Source organism: Aotus nancymaae, unplaced genomic scaffold (assembly GCF_030222135.1).
Source record: "Aotus nancymaae isolate 86718 unplaced genomic scaffold, 86718_ANA_hifiasm-v0.15.2.pri h1tg000006l, whole genome shotgun sequence".
NCBI classification, from domain to species: Eukaryota; Metazoa; Chordata; class Mammalia; order Primates; family Aotidae; genus Aotus; species Aotus nancymaae.
The window spans coordinates 4,599,074-4,618,230 of record NW_026988417.1 but is presented as its reverse complement, the minus strand read 5'-3'; the positions used below and the strand labels follow the sequence as shown (position 1 = coordinate 4,618,230).

At 49.2% G+C, this 19,157-nt stretch overlaps 2 protein-coding genes across 3 annotated transcripts in view; one reads left to right on the top strand and one right to left on the bottom strand.

Annotated features, from left to right (window-relative positions):
• ACOX3 (acyl-CoA oxidase 3, pristanoyl) overlaps nucleotides 1-8,435 on the bottom strand; it is a 71,601-nt gene extending 63,166 nt beyond the window's left edge. Inside the window, exon 1 of the mRNA XM_012473526.2 lies at nucleotides 8,034-8,435. The gene's annotated coding sequence lies outside the window, so the exon portion shown is untranslated. The remainder of the gene's footprint in view (nucleotides 1-8,033) is intronic.
• A 129-nt stretch (nucleotides 8,436-8,564) lies between these two features.
• Nucleotides 8,565-19,157, top strand: part of TRMT44 (tRNA methyltransferase 44 homolog) — a 46,901-nt gene continuing 36,308 nt past the window's right edge. The window contains exons 1-3 of one of the 2 annotated variants that reach the window (XM_064365483.1): nucleotides 8,565-9,228; nucleotides 13,675-13,789; nucleotides 16,739-16,958. In XM_064365483.1, the coding sequence (XP_064221553.1) occupies nucleotides 8,610-9,228; nucleotides 13,675-13,789; nucleotides 16,739-16,958 (954 nt within the window). In that variant the 5' untranslated portion in view covers nucleotides 8,565-8,609. Of the gene's footprint in view, nucleotides 9,229-13,674; nucleotides 13,790-16,738; nucleotides 16,959-19,157 lie in introns of those variants that run through there. The other variant, XM_064365486.1, reaches the window with a different exon arrangement.

Genomic DNA, 19,157 nt, shown 5'->3' with positions numbered 1-19,157 from the left:
AGAAAGGAATTAAGGGTGGCATCCGGAGGGTAGAACCGGGAGATGCCAGCCAGGAGGGCTTGCAGCAAGAGTGAGAACCTACAGTGCAAACACGTGCAGGGCATTTAGGGCCTAGGATTGCTCTTCAGGGATTCGAGTGAGCCTGAGGGAAGTAGGGGAGACTACTTGTGAATTCCAAGAGGAGGTGGGTGGGCTAAGCTGGTCGTCTGGTGGGCACGGTTTACTCCTGGAGCTGTGACCCCAGTGGGGAGGGTCTTGCAGGTGGACAGCAGCTGGGGCACTGTTGAAAACCAGGTAAGGACCTTTCCACTGAGGCTGTAGAGCTGGATGCGTTAAGTCCTTGACCAGTACCGATCGTCCGGCTAAGATGTCCTTGTACAGCTGGGTGTCTGGAGTGGATAAGAGATTAGCAGCTCGGCGAATTTTCTGCCTCGTTTGTTGGGGAACTGGAAGATAGCCTCCAAGAGGGCTGGGGTCTGAAGGAGGTTGGGCCCGAGTAGAAAGGTGCAGCCATATAGAAGTTCAAAGGGCTACACCCGGGGGTTTCCTGGGGAGTGGCTCGAATTCAGAGAAGAGCAACGGACACAAGAGACACCCGGTCCTTTTTTAGTTGAAGGGTGAGTTTTTAGAAGGCCATTTGCTTTTTCTACTTTCCCTGAGGCTGAGGGTGGTAAGGAGTATGGAGACTGAATGCCGAGGGCCTGCGAGACTGCTTGGGTGATTTGGCTAATGAAAGCAGGGCCATTATCTGACTGTATGGAAGTAGGCAGGCCAAACCAGGGGATGATATTGTTTAATAGACAAGAAATAGCCGCAGTAGCCTTTTCTGTTCCAGTAGGGAAGGCTTCAATCCACCCCGTGAAGGTATCCACCCATATAGGAAGATATTTAAATTTTTTGACGCGGGGCATATGAGTAAAGTCAATTTGCCAGTCTTGCGTGGGAGCAAATCCTCACACTTGATGGGTAGGAAAAGGAGGAGGTCTTAAAAATCCTTGGCGGTTGGTAGAGTGACAGATGGAGCACTGCGATGTGATTGTTTTAAGGATGGACTTCCATGAGGGGAAGACATGAGAGGCTGTCAGAGATGGGCTGAAGGCTTGTATCCTACAAGAAAGTGGTTTGAAAGGAAGAGAGGATGGAATGAGCCTGCGAGGCAGGAAGAAGGGATTTTCCGTCATCTAAAAACCAATTACCTTGAGTGGGGAGGGACTGATACTTTAATGATTCTGAGGTCGAATAAAGAGGATTAATTGATGAAAAAGAAAAATACTGTCCACTAGGTGGGGATAGCAGTGCGTTGGCTGCTTTCCTGGCTGTCTCATCTGCTAATGCGTTTCCTTGAGTGATGGGATCTGAAGTTTTTTGGTGCCCTTTACAGTGGATGACCCCGGCCTTAGCTGGGAGAAGAGCAGCTTTAAGGAGGCTTTTATTAAAGAAGCCTTGATAATGGAAGATCCTTGTGTAGTGAGAAAACCTCTTTCTGCCCGTATGACAGCGTGGTGATGGAGGATGTGGAAGGCATGTTTGGAATCAGTATAGATATTTCCTCTGAGCCCTTTGGCCAGGGTAAGAGCACGTGTGAGTGCTATTAATTCAGCCTGCTGAGAAGTAGCAGATGGAGGGAGAGTGCAGCTTCACTGATAGAAGTAGCCAGCCTTTCCTGGAGAGGACCGCTTAGGTTCGGAAGAGCTGCCATCCATAAACCATGTGTGATCAGAGTCTGGAATAGGGAAAGAGGTGTGGGGAAAAGGGGAAACAGCAGTACATTTTAGGGACATGCAGTTATGCGGTGCGGGAGTAGCGTTCATGTTTGGTATTAGCGAGAGGCTGGATTCAAATCGGGGCCATGCGCAGTAGCACAGCGGGAGTTTCAGTAAACAGCGAATAGAGTTGGACCAGACGTGGGGCAGATGGCAGCTGTGGAAGATGAGAGGAGGAGGTTAAAGTCTGGAGATTGCGGGAAGTGGATAAAGTCAGTGACGCATAGCCCGTGATTTTGAAAGCTTCCAGAAGAACTAGAGCGGCTGCCGCAGCGGCCCGCACACATTGGGGCCGGCCTAGGACAGTGAGGTCCAGCTGTCTAGAGAGGAAAGCAACAGGGCACGGACCTGGCTCTTGTGTAAGAGCTCCCACTGCACAGCCCTGGATTTCAGTGGTGTTTTATGAAAAGGGTTGAGACAAACTGGGGAGGGCTACAGTAGGGGCCGTTTTTAGAGCTGTCTTTAAGGAGCGAAAGGAGGAGTGAGGAAAGGAATTAGGATCAACAGGGTCGGATTAGTTTCCTTTACTGAGTTTATACAACGGCTTAGTTAGGATAGCAAAACCTGGTATCCAGAGGTAAAAGTAGCAACCACACCCAGGAAGGAGAGAAGCGGTTGTTTGGGAGAGGGGTGGGGCGTCAGAGATTAGCTGGACCCCATCGCCAGGGAGAGCGCGGGTGAGGATGATGCCCAGATAGGTGATAGACGTGGAAGAAATGGGGCCAAACCCCCGGAGTTCTCCTAACAACACTCCAATCTTGCCTGTCCAAAAACCGGCCAAGTCTTACCGGCTGGTTCAGGACCTCCACCTTATCAATCAAGTTGTCCTGGATACCCACCAGCCACAGCAACTCCCCTGGACCGTCCTGCCTCAGGGTTTCAGGGACAGCCCACACTACTTCAGTCAGGTCCTTGCTCACGACTCACTCTCTTTCTGCCCCTCGTCTTCCCACCTTATTCAAATTTGGGCCTTAGAAGGGGACGCTCGTTATCCTTGAATGACCCAGAATGGAGGGCCTTTAGGGGCCCTGGTGAGCCCCTCCAGTGCTGCATTGTTCAACAGAAGCCCCTAGCCTCATGCGGCTGTTTAAATGTACATTAGTTAAATAAATTCAATTTCCTGCAAATCTAATTTAAATCAGTTCCCTAGCTGCAGTAGCTACACTCAGGTGCAGCTCAGTAGCCAAAAGTAAGTACTTTACTGGGCGATCCAGCAGAGAACATTGCCATCATCACAGAAAGTCCTAGAGGATGGTGCTATGCAGACACTTCCCAGCCACGGGCAGTGGGGCAGATCATTGACCTCAGCCTGGATCTCGCCAGCTTTCTCCCTGCTCCCTACACCCAGCAGCCTCTGGCTGGGGCCTGCTTCCCCCAGAGAAACAGTCTGAGGCCATTCTGCCATCTGCAGCGTTCTCCTGACACACGCCCTAATCTCAGTGACAGCTTCATTCAGCAGTTATTCATGGGGCATCTGCTGTGTACTAAAAAGGCCACTAGGGCTATGGTGATGAATCAGACAGAGTTCCCAACCTAAAGAAGCATACGTTCTAGAGAGGAGACAGCAAACAAAGCGTGATAACGACAAGGAAACAAACATGGTAGCAGGTGCAAAGTGGGGGCGATTTGGTTGAGTGGTCAGGGAAGCCCTGCCTGGGGAGGGACATTTCCGCTGACTTCTAAGTGGGAGAAGATCTGGGAATGCACATTCCAGGCAACAGGAACACCCAGTAGAAAGGCCTTAAGGTGGGAATGAGCTTGTCAAGTTTGAAGGAAAAAAGACCTTTGTGGCAGCGCCATGGCAGGCAGAGGGAGAGGGCTGGAAAATGAATTTGGACAGAAAGGCAGGAACCAGGCTGTGTGGTGCTGGAGGCGGGGCCAGCAGGCAGGTTAACTGTATTCTTAGATCAGCAGCATGGTTTCTAGGAAGGAACTGACATGATCTTGTGCAGGGATACCAGCCCATATCCAACTGCAGTTTCCCGGCTCCTCCCCCCAAACATCAGCTTCCCAGGCCTGCAGGTCTCCGTGACCGCTCTCTGCTAAGCTCACGTGACATGCAGCAGAGAGGCAGGGACTAAGTCAGTCATGCCAGGATACAATAAAACCTCAGGGTCACTAAAAGGCTGAGAAGCATGAGACCACAGAGTCTGACTTTTGAGGACTTGAGCCCACGTTTAAATGATGCAACAGTTTTGGTGTCTGTGGAGAAATCAGGGGACACCTTGCCTCCCTGCCGTTTTAGTTAAGCATATGACGTATCAAGCTGAATGAAAACACAAAAGTACTTTTGCAACCTGAGATGGATCAAAGTGAGCAAGCATGCCCACTCTAACATCAGCACCTGCCACACCGAGAGCCAGGTTCCAGCCTGTGCTGAGGTCCCAGGGGAGTGGGTGGATGGGTGGCAGATAGCTGAAAGAACACTCGGGGGGCGTAGGCAGACGAGGTATGGTTTTCCTCGGCAGCTCTCTTACACGGTCTCTGTCTCTGCTGCCTGCTCCGGCTCTGCGGCTCCTGCGGCTCCCACGCCTGCAGCTGCATTCCCTGGCCTGCAAGGCCGGCTCTCTCTTACAGGGTCAGAAACTTCACTCTCTCGCTTTGGGCACGAGCCGTATGCACAGCATCAGCAGGGCAGTTACACCTCTTGCAAACAACAGTGGCTCTGAGCCAGGTGATGAACCTTCCCACATTATGGCTACATAGCTACGATTATATAACACGCAGAGTAGACGCCCTCCAGTTTATGTCAGTCCAGAAAGCATAACATGTGAGGTCACTACACTGGGTGTCTCGAGTGAGACAGGGACTATGCCTTAAAGAGCTCAGTTTAGTGGGAGGCGGTTATGAAAACATAAACCTTCATGATGTGGAGCAATGCCTGGAGTGCTATGGAAACCCAGAGAGAGTCCCGGAATGTGTGTGTGTTTCAGGGGTTGGGGGAGTGGTGGTATGTATGTCTACGCATGTCCAGCTAAGGAAGCCGGATGTGCTTCTACGGGCAGTAAAAGCTACTGAAGATTTTAAGCAGAAGAGACAAGACCAGATTTCCTTCTGACAATCACCAAGGGCGGTGTATGGGACAGATCAGACTGTGACACTAGAGGCAGGGAAATCCAGGAGGAAGGTTAATACAACAGCCCAGGACAAATATGAGCGGTGGTAGAGGGCTACAAACAACAGAGCTCATAAATATGCAAAAGCCACAGGCTTCTGGTTTGCTGATTGGGTAGGGAAACAGCGAGAAGCAGGGCTGTACACAGGGGTGGGGACCGGTCAGGAAAGTGCCACTAAATGACCTCAACGTTGGCAAAATAAATCTCAAAATTGATTAAGATCTGCCTCACTTGTTGCTTTACCTATGTGATGACCTTTGCAGAGGAGAATCAAGGAGGAAGGACTTTATTCCACCAGGAACAAACTACTACTAAAGCAGAAAATGAGCGCAGAAAACAAATTTCTCTTCTTCTCTATAGTGTGAGTAAAACTTCCCTGACTCCTCCCACTCCCCGAGAAACTGTATCCTGTTTGCAAGTTTTATAAGTTTAGAGATTCATGTATTCTTGCTCTCTATAGCTGTTTTTCACGTGAGCAACACAGGTCACTGTGACATGTCTCAGCAGGCCTGGATTGCAGTCATCCAGGCCCCATAGTGAAGCATGCGGGATAAGCTGTGCAAGGGAAAGACAGTGGCCGTCTGTGCCACATAGCACAAGTCATACGTAAGCGTAAGTTGTAAACCTGTCATTTTTGATAAACTGCCTCTGTTCTGCTCCTGCCTTTCACGTATAAAAGTCAAGCTCGGTCTTAGTTCAGTGCTCAGTTTTTGGATGTGAATCCACTGAGCTGGTGTACACCTTAATAAAATCCTCCTGTTCTGCCCGTCCGTCTCTCTGGTCTCCTAATTTCCCATGACACTATAACCTAGGGAACCACTTTATTTTGTGTCCTTTATTCGGACAGCCAGATCTTCTGAGGTCAGAACTCCCGCAAAGGATCTTCAAAAGTTGGTTCTCTTTAACTCAGTTGCCAATGGGTCCTCTCTTAACAACACCTTCCTTTAGAGATGGACAGAGCTTTAGAGGATAACGAGCTTCTCGCTCTGTGACCTCTGAACCCTGTTTGTGCTCTGTACCTGGAGAGCAAGCCCAATCCAGTTCCACGTTGTGTAATAAAATGGCGAGTTGTTTTTCAGTTGCCGTGAACTCCCTGAGCATGCACAGATGAACTAAGTGTGCTGGATTTGTAAACCTGGGGCCAACAGGAACTAAAAAGTCGATACAGGCAGAACCAAAGTGTTCAGATCTAGAAACAGGGACCAAATTGAGAAGCAAGCCCCGAATCACCTCATTGCAAGATCCCTCTGCATATAAAAGCTGCCCCAGCCCCAGCTCCAGAGACAGATTTGAGCATTGACTCCTGACTCCTAACCAGTCAGCTCACATTGATTCCTTTTCTCAAGAGCCCGTGCCATAGTATTTCCTTCTATGCATGTCGAAGACCAAGCCAATTGCTCGTAACATTGACTGTTGCAACATTTCACATTCCATAGTCATTGACTTGTTTATCCTTCCGTCTCTATTGCCAGCCTGAAAGCTTCTCAAGGGCAGGGGCTTGCTTAGCTCTGCACCCTCAGCTTAGCCCAGGTCCCCACACTCAGGGGCAGCTTAGGAAGAGTCATAATTCTTGGCCCTTTGGCTGCCCTAACCAGGCTAAATACCTTTGGCCGGTGTTGGGGTTGAACTGTGTCCCTAAAAGACATGTTGAGGTGCTAACCCCTGGCATCTGTGACTTTATTTGTTAATGGGGCTTTTGCAGATGTAATCAAGTTAAAACGAGGTCATACTGGACTAGGGTTGTCCCTAATCCACTGTGAATGGTGCCCTTATTAGAAGAGGAAAAGGGATTCAGAGAAACACCACCACGTAACCACGGAGGCAGAGACTGAAGTGCTGGAGGCACAGGTCAAGAAATGCCAAGGATTGCTGGCAACCACACAAACTAGGAGAGAGGAATGGATTCTCAGAGCCTTCAGAACTATGAGAGAATAAGTGTGTGCTGTTTTAAGCCACCGGGTTCATGGTAATTTGTTATGGAAGCCCTAGAAAACTAACTCGGACAGCCTAAAAAGCAATTACTGTACGTGATCAAACGCTAAGGGGAGCAGGTGTGTCTGCGAGGATATATCTCATTTACCTTTTACTTAATTCCACCGACATTTGGTCTGTGCTCGTCTCTCTAATAAATCACATGATTTCAGTTAGTTTTCACTTCTCTGACTGTGACAGAGATCCTTTAGGGAATGGCAAAATCCAAGTTGAGGGATTAATGTACAAAAATAATTAAGAATATTGGGGTTATGGGAGGCCGACGCAGGTGGATCATGAGGTGAAGAGATTGAGACCATCCTGGCCAACATGGTGAAACCCTGTCTCTACTAAAAATGCAAAAAATTAGCCAGACGTGGTGGCACATGCCTGTAATCTCAGCTACTTGGGAGGCTGAGACAGGAGAATCGCTTGAACCCAGGAGGCGGAGGTTGCTGTGAGCCAAGAATGCACCATTGCACTCCAGCCTGTGCAACAAGAGCGAAACTCCGTCTCAAAGAAAAAAAAAAAAGAATATTGGAGGTTTTTGGATTTCACTAGAGATTCTGTAGACAAGCTGCTGATGATGTTGGACTAAATTGGCAGGATCCAACCTTCTCTGTTCCTCCTGGGGACATGTAGGTGACAGGTGACCTTCAAACCTCATGGGATAACATTACATCATTCTTACAAAACAGTCATGGCTGTGCTCAGACTTAGGAACGCACTGGCTGTAAGGCTCCCACTAAAATCAAACCAGAACCCAAGTGGAGAAAAGTGAGCTTTCATAAGAGGACTCATCTTGAACTTTCACAAACTTAGGCTCCCTGACTTTTACCAGTAATCACTGTCACATGTGTCCCTCACGTAAAGAGACCACCAGGCAGGCTCTGTGTGGGCAACAAGGCCGTTCACTTCGCACTTGGGTGCAAACTGGCCAAGTCGGAGAAAGGAGTTAGGCCAAGGGAGTAGGAGAGAGGATTGGTTACATAGGTTGGGGCTAAAGGCAGTTATCTATCCTGGGGAGGGGAAGGGCGTCAGGGGATGCAGGATCACAAGGGTAGGGGTCATTTATTACAAACAGGCATGATCATAAGGGTGGGGAGTATCGGTTGCGGTCCCCACCCTTATGATCATGCCTGTTTGTAATAAATGGGGAGAGGGCGATAGATTACATACTTACAGGGGTGGGAGTCTTGAGAAACCCAATGTCCCGGGGGAAATTTTTGCAAGGCTGAACAGGAACAATGGGTGCAGCTTACAGGGCGATTACTTGAGGCAGGAACAAATTTTCACTTCTTTCTGTGGCCACCGGGTTACTTGTGGTTACTCCAGACTTTCTGGCTCCCGGGGACCATCCAGAGGGGTACGTGCAGGTCACCAAGGCTAAGACGGCCAGGCTTGGACTTGGGGACCTAACAATCAGTACTGAGGACAATGGGTCCAGACGCACCTGCTAGCTGTTTGAGTCTATAAATATACCACCTCCAGAATTCTCTCAAAACAGTTCAGATCATGTTACTATCAGGCAGCAATGCCCCTTGGGTGGATCCCCAGGGAATAAAACAAACGTCAAACTCCTCATCCACAGACTCCACACTCGATCCCCCGCCAGGGAAACCAAAAGCAGGAAAGGAGGTCCCCTCGAGCCACTCTCATTTCCGGTCCCAGCACCACGCCCCATGACGTCAACGCGCCGCGCCACAGGGCTGCATCATCTCGGCGCGCCGCTGCCAGGGCTCTACACTTGCAGGGTGCCATGGCGGAGGTGGGCCGGGCCGCGATCAGCGACCCAGGCGCGCTGCTCCCACGGGGCTTTTGGGCTGCGGTGGAGGTGTGGCTGGAAAGGCCGCAGGTGGCCAACAAACGGCTGTGCGGCGCCCGCCTGGAGGCCCGCCGGAGCGCCACCCTGCCCAGCGCCGAGGCCTGCGGCCCCGGGACGAGCGCAGGCCCGGAGCAGAAGGAGCGGGGTCCGGGACCCGGCCAGGGTTACCCCGGAGGGGGCCCGGACCCCAGGCCGCCATCAGGACCCAAGCAGGGCACGGCGTTTTGCGAAAGTGAGGAGGCCCAGGGCCAGTGCCAGCAAGAGGAGGCACAGAGGGAAGCCGCCTCAGCGCCCCTGCGAGACCCCGGGCACCCCTGCCATGCTGAAGGAGGGGAGGGCGACTTTCCCGCCGCGGATCTGGATTCGCTCTGGGACGATTTATCCCGAAGTCTCGCCCGTGGCAATTCGAAGCTGCTGGCCTTCCTCACCTGCTCCGGGGCGGGATCGCAGCCAGAGGCGCAGCGTGAGCTCGACGTGGTTCTCAGAACCGTCATCCCAAAAACTAGCCCTCATTGCCCGATTACAGCTCCCAGGAGGGAAATAATTGTGCAAGGTAAGAGTGTTTTGATAGTAGACGGATACGATTAGATTAAAAAGCATTCATGGAACCGCGGGTCAATGAAAAGGTCCTAAGGGTACCTGTTATGCCAGTTCCTCTGCGATGTCCTAGGGAGGTTGTTAGGTGTGTGTGTGTTGACTGGGCGCGTAGAAATCTGTGTCATTAGTACAGAAGATGGGATAATTGATTGGGGAGGTGTCTGGAAGGCTTCAGGAGACAGTGAAGGACCAGCTGGTTATTGCATGATAACTAGGGTTTAGCAGGTCCAGCTGTAGGTGTAAAGGGAGCTATTTGTGCTGAGACAGGTAGCTGTGAAAGAGCATAGAGATTGGCTGGATGGGAACCTACTAGTCCTCAGTATTTGTTAAATCTCTGGCATTTATTTTTACTGCCCGTGACTTTGACACTTCAGCCTCAGCCACTTCTTACCTCAAACTTATTCAGCAGTCTGTGTTTTCTATTGCCACTGTAACAAATTACTGCAAATTTAATGGTCACAACAAAAAGTTAATTATCTCCCTCAATTCTGTAGGTCAGGAATCCCTGTTGGCTCTGCTGGTTTCTCTGCGTCTCTCTCACAAGGCCAAAATCAAAGAGCCTGCCGGCTGGGCTCTTACCCGGAGGTTCTGGGAAGGAATCTGTTCCCAGGCTCATTCGCCTTGTTGGTAGAATCCAGTTTTTTATGTAGGCCTGGAGTCCTGTTTCCCTTGCTGGCTGTCAGGTCCCAGAGGCCTCTCTCTGGTTCTTTCATGAAGCTTCTAACATCTCAGAGCCAGCAGTGGGGTTGAGTCCTGCTCACGCTTAGCATCTCTCCGTCTTCCTCTCTTGCTGCTTCTCTTCTCTGCCTCCAGCTGGAGAAAATTCTCTGCTATTCATGACCCATGGAGCGCACCCGGATAATCCAGAGTACTCTTCCCTCTTGAGATCTGTAACCATAATCATGTTTGCAAAGTGTCCCTTTTGCCACGAAATACAGTATATTCACAAGTCCTGGGTATTAGGGCATGGACACTTTTGGGAGGCCCTGGTGCCTACCTCAGGCAGCAATTGCTGGTAGTTACATAGTCCCCTCTGACAGCTCCCAGTACTGTGTGCCTCTGTGCCTTTGTAAGACTCTGGGTGTCCCTTCCTCCAGGGGATCTCTCTGACCCTGCCAGTCCAGCCTAGTTTAGGAGTTCTTCCAGCTCTTATCAACTGTGTTCTACTCGTAACCATTTTACGGTGTCCATCCACTGGGCTGAGAGGCTCTGAGAAGCAGTGCCCATGAGGCCTTCATGTGTAGACTTAGCTGAAGAGAGGGGCAGGACTGAATTTTTCCTTTCTTCCTCTCAGGGAGGCAGTGTTCCCTCTCAATAAGGAGTGCTTTTTCAGGATTGCTTTCTATATTCAGCTCCCTCCAGGAAGGCTCACCAGAGGACTTACGTCCTCCATGGAGTATGAATTTTGGTCTTGCCAGTGATAAGCTGTATGGCTGTGGGCAGGTTATAGAGCCTCTCTGTGTCTCAGTGTCTGCATTTGTAAAATAGGTTAATAATAAAATCTCTTAGGGTCGCCGGAAGAGTTAAATGGAATTAACACACTGTCAAGTGCTTAGAATAATTCCTGGCACCCGATAAGTACCTAATAAATGCTAGCTGCTGTTTGCGTGAAGTGGAGATGCTCTTGCAGCTCCTGTGTATTTCTTGGCCCTATTCTGGGTAAGCTTATGAAGGTCTTAAGGGTAATGTGACTGTTCGAGAGCAGCCTGGCCAACATGGTGAAACCCTGTCTCTACTAAAAATACAAAAATTAGGTGTAGTGGCAGGCACCGGTAATCCCACCTACTCAGGAGACTGACGCAGAAGTGGGCAGAGGTTACGGTGAGCCGAGATCACACCACTGCATTCCAGTGACAGAGCGAGACTCAACTCCCTCCCCCACAAAGAAAACAGAAAAAAGAGTAATGTGACTGAGAAATCTTAAATGTTCATAGCAGGCAACGAGACGACACAGTGGTTAAGAACTTGACCTCTTTGGTCAAGCAACAGCGTTGCATTTGAGGCTGTGTGGACTTGAGACAGATGACTTCATATTTTTAACGCCTACTTTTCTCACCTAGAACAGAGGGTTCAATTGGGACAGTTTTGGGTTCTGACTCAGAAGTTTGTCATTCAAACATCACGTTTTCACTTATTTGTGGGGTCTAAAAATCAAAAGAATGGAACTTATGGACATAGAGTGGAAGGATGGTCACCAGAGGCTGGGAAGGGGAGGGGAGGGTTGGGGCGAGGTGGGATGGTTACAATGTACAAGAAAAATAGAATATGAAAAAGACCTACTATATGATAGTCCAATGGGGGATTAGAGTCAATAATAACTTAATTGTACTTTTTTTTTTTTGAGATGGAATCTCGCTCTGTGGCCCAGGCTGGAGTGCAGTGGCGCTATCTCAGCTCACTACAACCTCTACCTCCTGGGTTCAAGAAATGCTCCTACCTCAGCCTCCCAGGTAGCTGGGATTACAGGCAAGCACCACCAAAGCCAACTAATTTTTGTATTTTAAGTAGAGACAGAGTTTCACCATGTTGGCCAGGCTGATCTCGAACTCCTGACCTCATGTGATCCACCCACCTCAGCTTCCCAAAGTGCTGGAGTTACAGGCGTGAGCCACCGTGCCTGGCCATAATTGTACATTTTTAAATAACTTTAAAAGAGTGTAATTGGATTATGTAACACAAAGGCCAAATGTTTGAGGGGACAGACACTGTACTCTCCATGATATGATGAGTTCACATTGCATGCCTGTAGCAAAGCGTTTCATGTACCCCATGCATGTATACACCTGCTATGCACCCACAAAAATGAAAAATGAAAAATTAAAAAAATGGAAATGTGTCATTGTTTAGTGACAACATCGACAGCAGATTTGGGGTTGCAACACTGGTCAGGGAGGGCGGGATGTTGCTGGCACCTGGTGGGTTGGGCCAGGGCTTCTGCTGAGCATCCTACAGTGCACGGACAACTCCCCACAATCAGCAGTTATCCAGCCACAAATGCCAGTGACGCCGGGGTTGAGACACCCTGATCCAGAGGGTGCTGAAAATAATACTGATGATAAAGTTGTGAGTTTTATTTTACTTTATTTATTTTTTGTATAAATGGGGTCTTACTATGTTGCTTAGTCTGGTCTCTAACTTCTGGCCTCAAGTGGGCCTCCCACCTTGGCCTTCCAAAGTGCTGGGAGAACAGGCATCGGCCACCTGCCTGATCCTGTTGCGGCTTTTCAATGAGGTGAATCGTGGAAAGAACGATGCATTGTGTCAGTACTCTTCTCTCTGGTCTCACTCACAGTAACAGCTGTACTTTTGTGAACTGCAAGGCCCTGTGTGACCTGGGTGGGCCCTGTTTCCCTTTGGTTTCACCTCCTACCACTTGTCACCTCGGCCACACCACTCACCTCCATTCCCCACGCACCTGAGCACACTCCTGCCCCAGGGCCTTTGCAGTTGCTGCTCCTGTGTCTGAAACGCTTCTTCCAGGTGCCCCGTGGCACACTCCCTGACCTCCTTGGGCTCTCTGCTCAAACATCACATTGTTAGGGAGGCCTTCCCTGGCCGCCCTGGATTCCATAGCAGTAGACGCTGATTGTCCGAGTTTTCTTGCCCCCACACTGCTTGCTCTCGATCTGAATCCACTCAGCTCCTTCAGCTCCGCTCCCCTCTGGCAGACCTTGTTCTTTCACCTGCTGTGGAAGGTGAGCTACAGTTGGACATACTTGGCTTGTGAAGCATATAGTCCTCTTTAACTGAGATTTTGCTATTTTTTTTTAATATCAAAGGTAAACACGATTGATTGTAGAGATAGAACTTTATATAGCCAAACTATAAGTATCCACAGAAACTGATAGAATACTGTACATTTAGCTTAGGAATATGCCACTCTGCTTACATTTTGATGGGAAGGTGAGTGCGAAGTCCCTCCATGCAGCGAGGGCTCCGCTCAACATAAAGCCGTTGTTAGGAAGGCCTGGAATGATGTTACTTTCCTGAACTGGCCTCTGATGGTTAAGCAGGGTTCTGTGCCTTGCTCACACCCGAAGGTCATGGCCAGGCTGTGGCAGACACTCAGCTAGGGCAGAAGACCCCTGTTCTCTCTGATGTAGCTCTCAGGTTCCGATAGAGTCCATGTAGGCTGTCCCTTTCCTCAGGTGCTGGCTCATGCGCCCCCAGCAGATGCTTGCCCAGAATGGCCGCTGTGTGCCTGGCACATTCTCGGCTCTGGGCTGTAGCCGTGAATGAAAGGCAGAAGCTCCCTCCTGGAGTGCTGTCGGGAATAGAGTGCTGGGGAGAGCCCTGCGGGATTCAACGCGTCCCTCTTGACTCCTCCCTGTTTGTGGTGCTGCTTCTGATGCGATGGTAGCTAGGCAGTTGTCATTTGTCATTCTTTTCTTTTTCTTTCCAGATGTCCTCAATGGAACTGTAACGTTTTTGCCTTTGGAAGAAGGTGATGAGGGGAACTTAACGGTTAAGATGAGCAATGTGTATCAGATTCAGCTGAGCCACAGCAAAGAAGAGTGGTAAGAGCTGGGCGGTGGACTCCTGGCGCGACGGTTTCCATTGAGGGTTTCTTCAGGTGGCTCAAGGATTCTGGGTTGCCAGAGAGCTTAAGGTCCCGTCTCTGAGGTGGTTGCGGTGATGAGGAATGCATTGCCAGCTCATGTGCCCATGCCACGTTGCTCTTCCTGTTGGCGCCTGGCCTGGAGTTTGGGTGGTCACAGCCTGGCTGGGGTCTCTGGTCTCTACCTTCCCTGTGGCTGTGATGGTCAGCAGCCCTCAGTGTTAGCTCTGAAGTCAAGTAAACTCAAATGCCTTTATTGTTCTTCTTATTATTACTATTACTATTATTATTGAGACAGAGTCTTGCTCTGTCACCCAGGCTGGAGTGCAGTGGTGCCACGTTGTTTCACCACAACCTCTACCTCCTGCATTCAAGTGATTCTCGTGCCTCAGTCTCCCAAGTAGCTGGAACTACAGGCGCACACCACCACACTCAGCTAATTTTTGTATTTTTAGTAGAGACAGGGTTTCACCCTGTTGGCCAGGCTGGTCTCAAACTCCTGGCCTCAAGTGATCCACCTGCCTTGGCCTCCCAAAGTGCTGGGACTACAGGCGTGAGCCACCATGCCCAGTCTATTTTGTTATTTTTTATGACTTAGTAATGGGGAATAGATGATGCTTCCTTCTGCAGCGAGTCAGTGATGCTTATTATAAAGTAGCAGTTTAATAAGCACTCTTTTATTTTTTTTTTGAGACGGAGTTTCGCTCTTGTTACCCAGGCTGGAGTGCAATGGCGCGATCTCAGCTCACCGCAGCCTCCGCCTCCTGGGTTCAGGCAATTCTCCTGCCTCAGCCCCCTGGGTAGCTGGGATTACAGGCACGCGCCACCATGCCCAGCTAATTTTTTGTATTTTTAGTAGAGACGGAGTTTCACCATGTTCACCAGGATGGTCTCGATCTCTTGACCTCGTGATCCACCCACCTTGGCCTCCCAAAGTGCTGGGATTACAGGTGTGAGCCACCGCGCCCGGCCAATAAGCACTCTTAATTCCGTATGATACTTGGGTCTGTACAAAAAGTATGAGATTTAATTCACACCGGGTTTTTTTTTTTTTTGAGACGGAGTTTTTGCCCTTGTTGCCCATGCTGGAGTGCAGTGGTGCCATCTTGGCTCACCACAACCTCCGCCCCCCTGGGTTCAAGCGATTCTCCTGCCTCAGCCACCTGAGTACCTGTAACTACAGTCTGCACCATCACGCCTGGGTAATTTTGTATTTTTAATAGAGACAGGGTTTCTCCATGTTGGTTAGGCTGGTTTCGAACTCCCGACCTCAGGTAATCTGCCTGTGTTGGCCTCCCAAAGTGCTGGGATTATAGGTATGAGCCACCGCGCCCGGCCCCATTTGGTATTTTTAAAATGAAAAAGTCAGAGGAGGAGTGAATTCATCCATTACTCGTCAGCTGATATTTTCCTGAGCGCCACTTCCAACCTGTACTTTCCGAAACAGTCTTGGGGCTAACATCTGAGTGACTGGAATGGGTTTGCCTGGGCTTCCTAGAAAGCAGAGGGATATTGCGAGAAGAGCATGGGTTTCCCACCAGCAGTGTGGCCCTGGGTATGTGCTCTGCCTCCTGGCCTTCCGTCTGCTCACCTCAAAATGGGTTGAATCATTCCTGAGCCTCTGAGGAGGTGGCAGGACTGGGCCTCACCTGGACCTTTGCAGCTTTCGAGCTTGAAAGGGGTGTCAGGCCCTGCAGCACGAAGCCCTTTGAGAACCATCTAGAGGTTGCCCCGAGTTGTCAGGGGATCCTGCTCCGATGTCCCTTCCTGCGAGCACGCGTTTGTTGGAGAGTGAGGGGTGAGAGCAGGCACCAGAAGAAACCAGGCTTCCCTGTGCCAGGCACCTCTGTGGTCCTTTACATCTTGTTAGCTATTTAGTACTGTCCAAAAGGTACTTCTTGTTTTTCCAGCTTTTGAAGTTGTTTCCAGTGAGAGCGTTCATCTGGATTGTCTAAGGCACTGTGGCTGGAAATAGAAATTTCCACTTTTAACATTGGCCATTGGTTTTTCCTCTTTTGCCAAATGCCAGTTCTGAACGTGACTAATTTTGCCATTATCCCTGCATGGGGGTCATGCTGCTGCGGTGCCCTCAGCGCGCCTGTCGGGCCCTCCAGCTCTGCCCCGCTCACCCAGCGGCTGTGTTCTGCTTGTTCTTAGGAATGTCTGCTGAATGTCACTTTTATCATAGGTCTCTCTCATTGACCCAGCAAACTGAACACCCTCCCCTTCCTTGTGCTGCCCCAGTTGCAGCCCTGGACAGTGTATTTTATCTGGGTGCACATCTGTCCCGCCAGTTCCCCCAAGGACTTTGAGCTTTTAGTCATTTACTGAATTCATCCATAAACAGTGCCTGCTGTGTGTCAGCACTGCTGGGGTCTGGGGGTGGAGTAGCGAGTAAGACAGACAGAAGCCCCGCCCTCAGGGCCTTCTGATGGCAGAAGACATGTGGAAGACAAAGTAAGCCAGCAAAATGCAGGGCGGCCTTTATCTCTGGCTGAGCGCTTCGCCTTCTGGCAGGTAGCTAGTTGGTAAGCCAGTATACTCATTTGAGTTGCACGTGTGAAAATGCATAAAGAATAGAAACATTAGGAAAATCCTTGGACACTTAGAATCTGGCCCCTTGTGCGTGAAGCAGAAGGAGGGAGTCCTTTATTTTTCTGGCTGTGGACTTCACAGTTTTGTAAATATGTTCTTAACAAAGTTTGCAAGGAAAGAGGGATCGATCCTTTGTGCTTTTTCAATGTTTTCCTCTAGTATGAAAATTCTGTAAAAAGTTCTAGTTCGTTTCGTGTTTTTGGTAATACTTTATAATTATAGGTAGCTTCTGTTCTCTTGGTAAATAAATGGATAATTTTAAAATGAGAACTGAACATGTCTGTGCTTATTCATATTTCTCTTATTTTTAAAGGTTCATATCTGTTTTAATTTTCTGTCCAGAAAGATGGCATTCAGATGGAATTGTATATCCCAAACCCACATGGCTTGGAGAACAGCTGCCGGCCAAGTTGGCCAGGTGGTGTGTACAGAACAGGAAGAGTGGCTTTAAGAGCACCCTTTCCCTCGTCTCCATAATGAAGTACAGCAAGGCTTACCAGGAACTGAAGGAGAAGTATAAGGAAATGGTTAAGGTAATTCTGGCGAAGAATAGCTACAATTATTTTCCCCCTGCATGGTTTCTTTTTTTTGGTAACAGAGTCTCGCTTTGTCACCCAAAAGAAAGGGCTGGAGTGAAGTGGCACGATCTCAGCTCACTGCAACCTCCATGTCCCGGATTCAAGTGTTTCTCAGCTTCAGCCTCTCCAGTAGCTAGGACTACAGGCACACAGCACCATGCCTGGCTAGTTTTTTGTATTTTTAGTAGAGATGAGGTTCACCATGTTGTCCAGACTGGTCTTGAACTGCTGAGCTCGGGCAATCCGCCTGTCTCGGCCTCCCAGCGTGCTAGGATTAGAAGTGTGAGCCACTGCACCCGGCACCCCCTTCATTTAAATGAGGTAAAATAATCAAACTCTGCCAGGTGAAATGGTTCTTCCTGTTGCAGGCTGTGCTTTGACATACTTAGGGGTGCAAACAACAAAAACATAGGCAGATATATAATGGAAAAGGATTGATCTTTACTTATCTATTACTTGTTTTCAAGAGACCTAAAGGGAAATATTTAATGGAAAAGTAACGGAACCTTGAAAAAAATGGCTAAATTACCATAATCTTTGTATAAACTTAAAGATATTTTAAGAAAATTTATGAAAAATTAAGGTACAAAAGAGCAGTTCCAACAAGGAGATAATTTCCGATAACACGTGCTTAAACTTTCTAAGATGTAAAAACAGTATAATAAGAGAGGTCAGTATATTTATGCCCAGCTTAAGGTGGAAAGAGTCAAAGCTGCTTTCTCTTCCTAGTTCCCATCTTCCTCCCCCTCCTAGGAGTAACCACAATTTGTCATTTCTATGTTTTGGTTTGGGTTTTTTTTTGAAACAGGATCTCACTCTGTCACCTAGGCTGGAGTGCAGTGGAGTGATCTTGGCTCACTGCAGACTCAACCTCCCGGGCTCAAGCTATTCTCCCAGCTCAGCCTCCCTAGTAGCTAGGACCACAGGCGCATGCTACCATGCCTGGCTAATTTTTTGTATTTTTTGTAGAGGGGAAGTTTTGTCATGTTTCCCAGGCTGTTCTCAAACTATTAGGCTCAAGTGATCTGCCCACTTTGGCCTCCCAAAGTGCTGGGATTACAGGTGTGAGCCACTGTGCCTGGCCTCCATGTGTTTTTTTTCTTTTTCTTTTTCTTTTTTTTTTTGAGATGGGAGTTTCGCTCTTGTTACCCAGGCTTGAGTGCAATGGTGCAATCTCAGCTCACCGCAACCTCTACCCGTTGGGTTCAAGCAATTCTCCTGCCTCAGCCTCCCAAGTAGCTGAGGAGCTGGGACTATAGGCGTGTGCCACCATGCCCAGCTAATTTTTGTATTTTTAGTAGAGACGGGGTTTCACCATGTTGGCCAGAATGGTCTCGACCTCTTGACTTTGTGATCCACCTGCCTTGGCCTCCCAAAGTGCTGGGATTATAGGCATGAGCCACCGCGCCCGGCCCCATGTGTTTTTTTAACCAGTCACCTCTTGGTCTGTAACAAAAGCACCCCCAAAGTCACAGGCTTAAAGCTGTGGCCTTTCATTATTGCTGAAGCACCTGAGGGTCCCAGGGGTTGGCTGACTGAGGCTGCGCTCCCTCCCACATCCTGACCTCGTGGTCCTTTACCATCTTGTTAGCTGTTCAGTACTGTCCGGAAGGTACTTTTTAGGTTTTTCCAGCTTTTGAAATTGTTTCCAGTGAGAGCGTTCGTCTAGATTGTCTGAGGCACTGTGGCTGGAAATAGAAATTTCAGCTTTTACTACTGGCCATTGGTTTTCCTCTTTTGCCAAATGCCAGTTCTGAATGTGACTAATTTTAATAACGAGAGTTCATTTTTGCATAGCTAGTGCTTTACAGTGTTGAGAGCAGCTTGATGATCCTGCCTGTGAGCTGAGGCTTGGACTTCATCCCTGTTTGACAGGTAGGGCGATGGCAGCCACGGATGGACCACGGGCTGGAGCGCTGGTCTCCTAGTCTGTGGCTTGCGGCTTTCGCTGTTCCACATGCTGGCCCTGGTTTCCTTGTTCATTGCCCTTACCTGCATAAACAGTGAGCACAGTGTAGCTGTGTTTCCTCTGCGTCCACTCTCTCAGCTAAACATCTGGCGCACGTTCTGTTGATTGTGAAATCTGGCTTTGGATTGCATTGTTCTTGGCAGGCCTTGTTTCTTTATGTAAATCGATCATTGTAAGAAACCCGT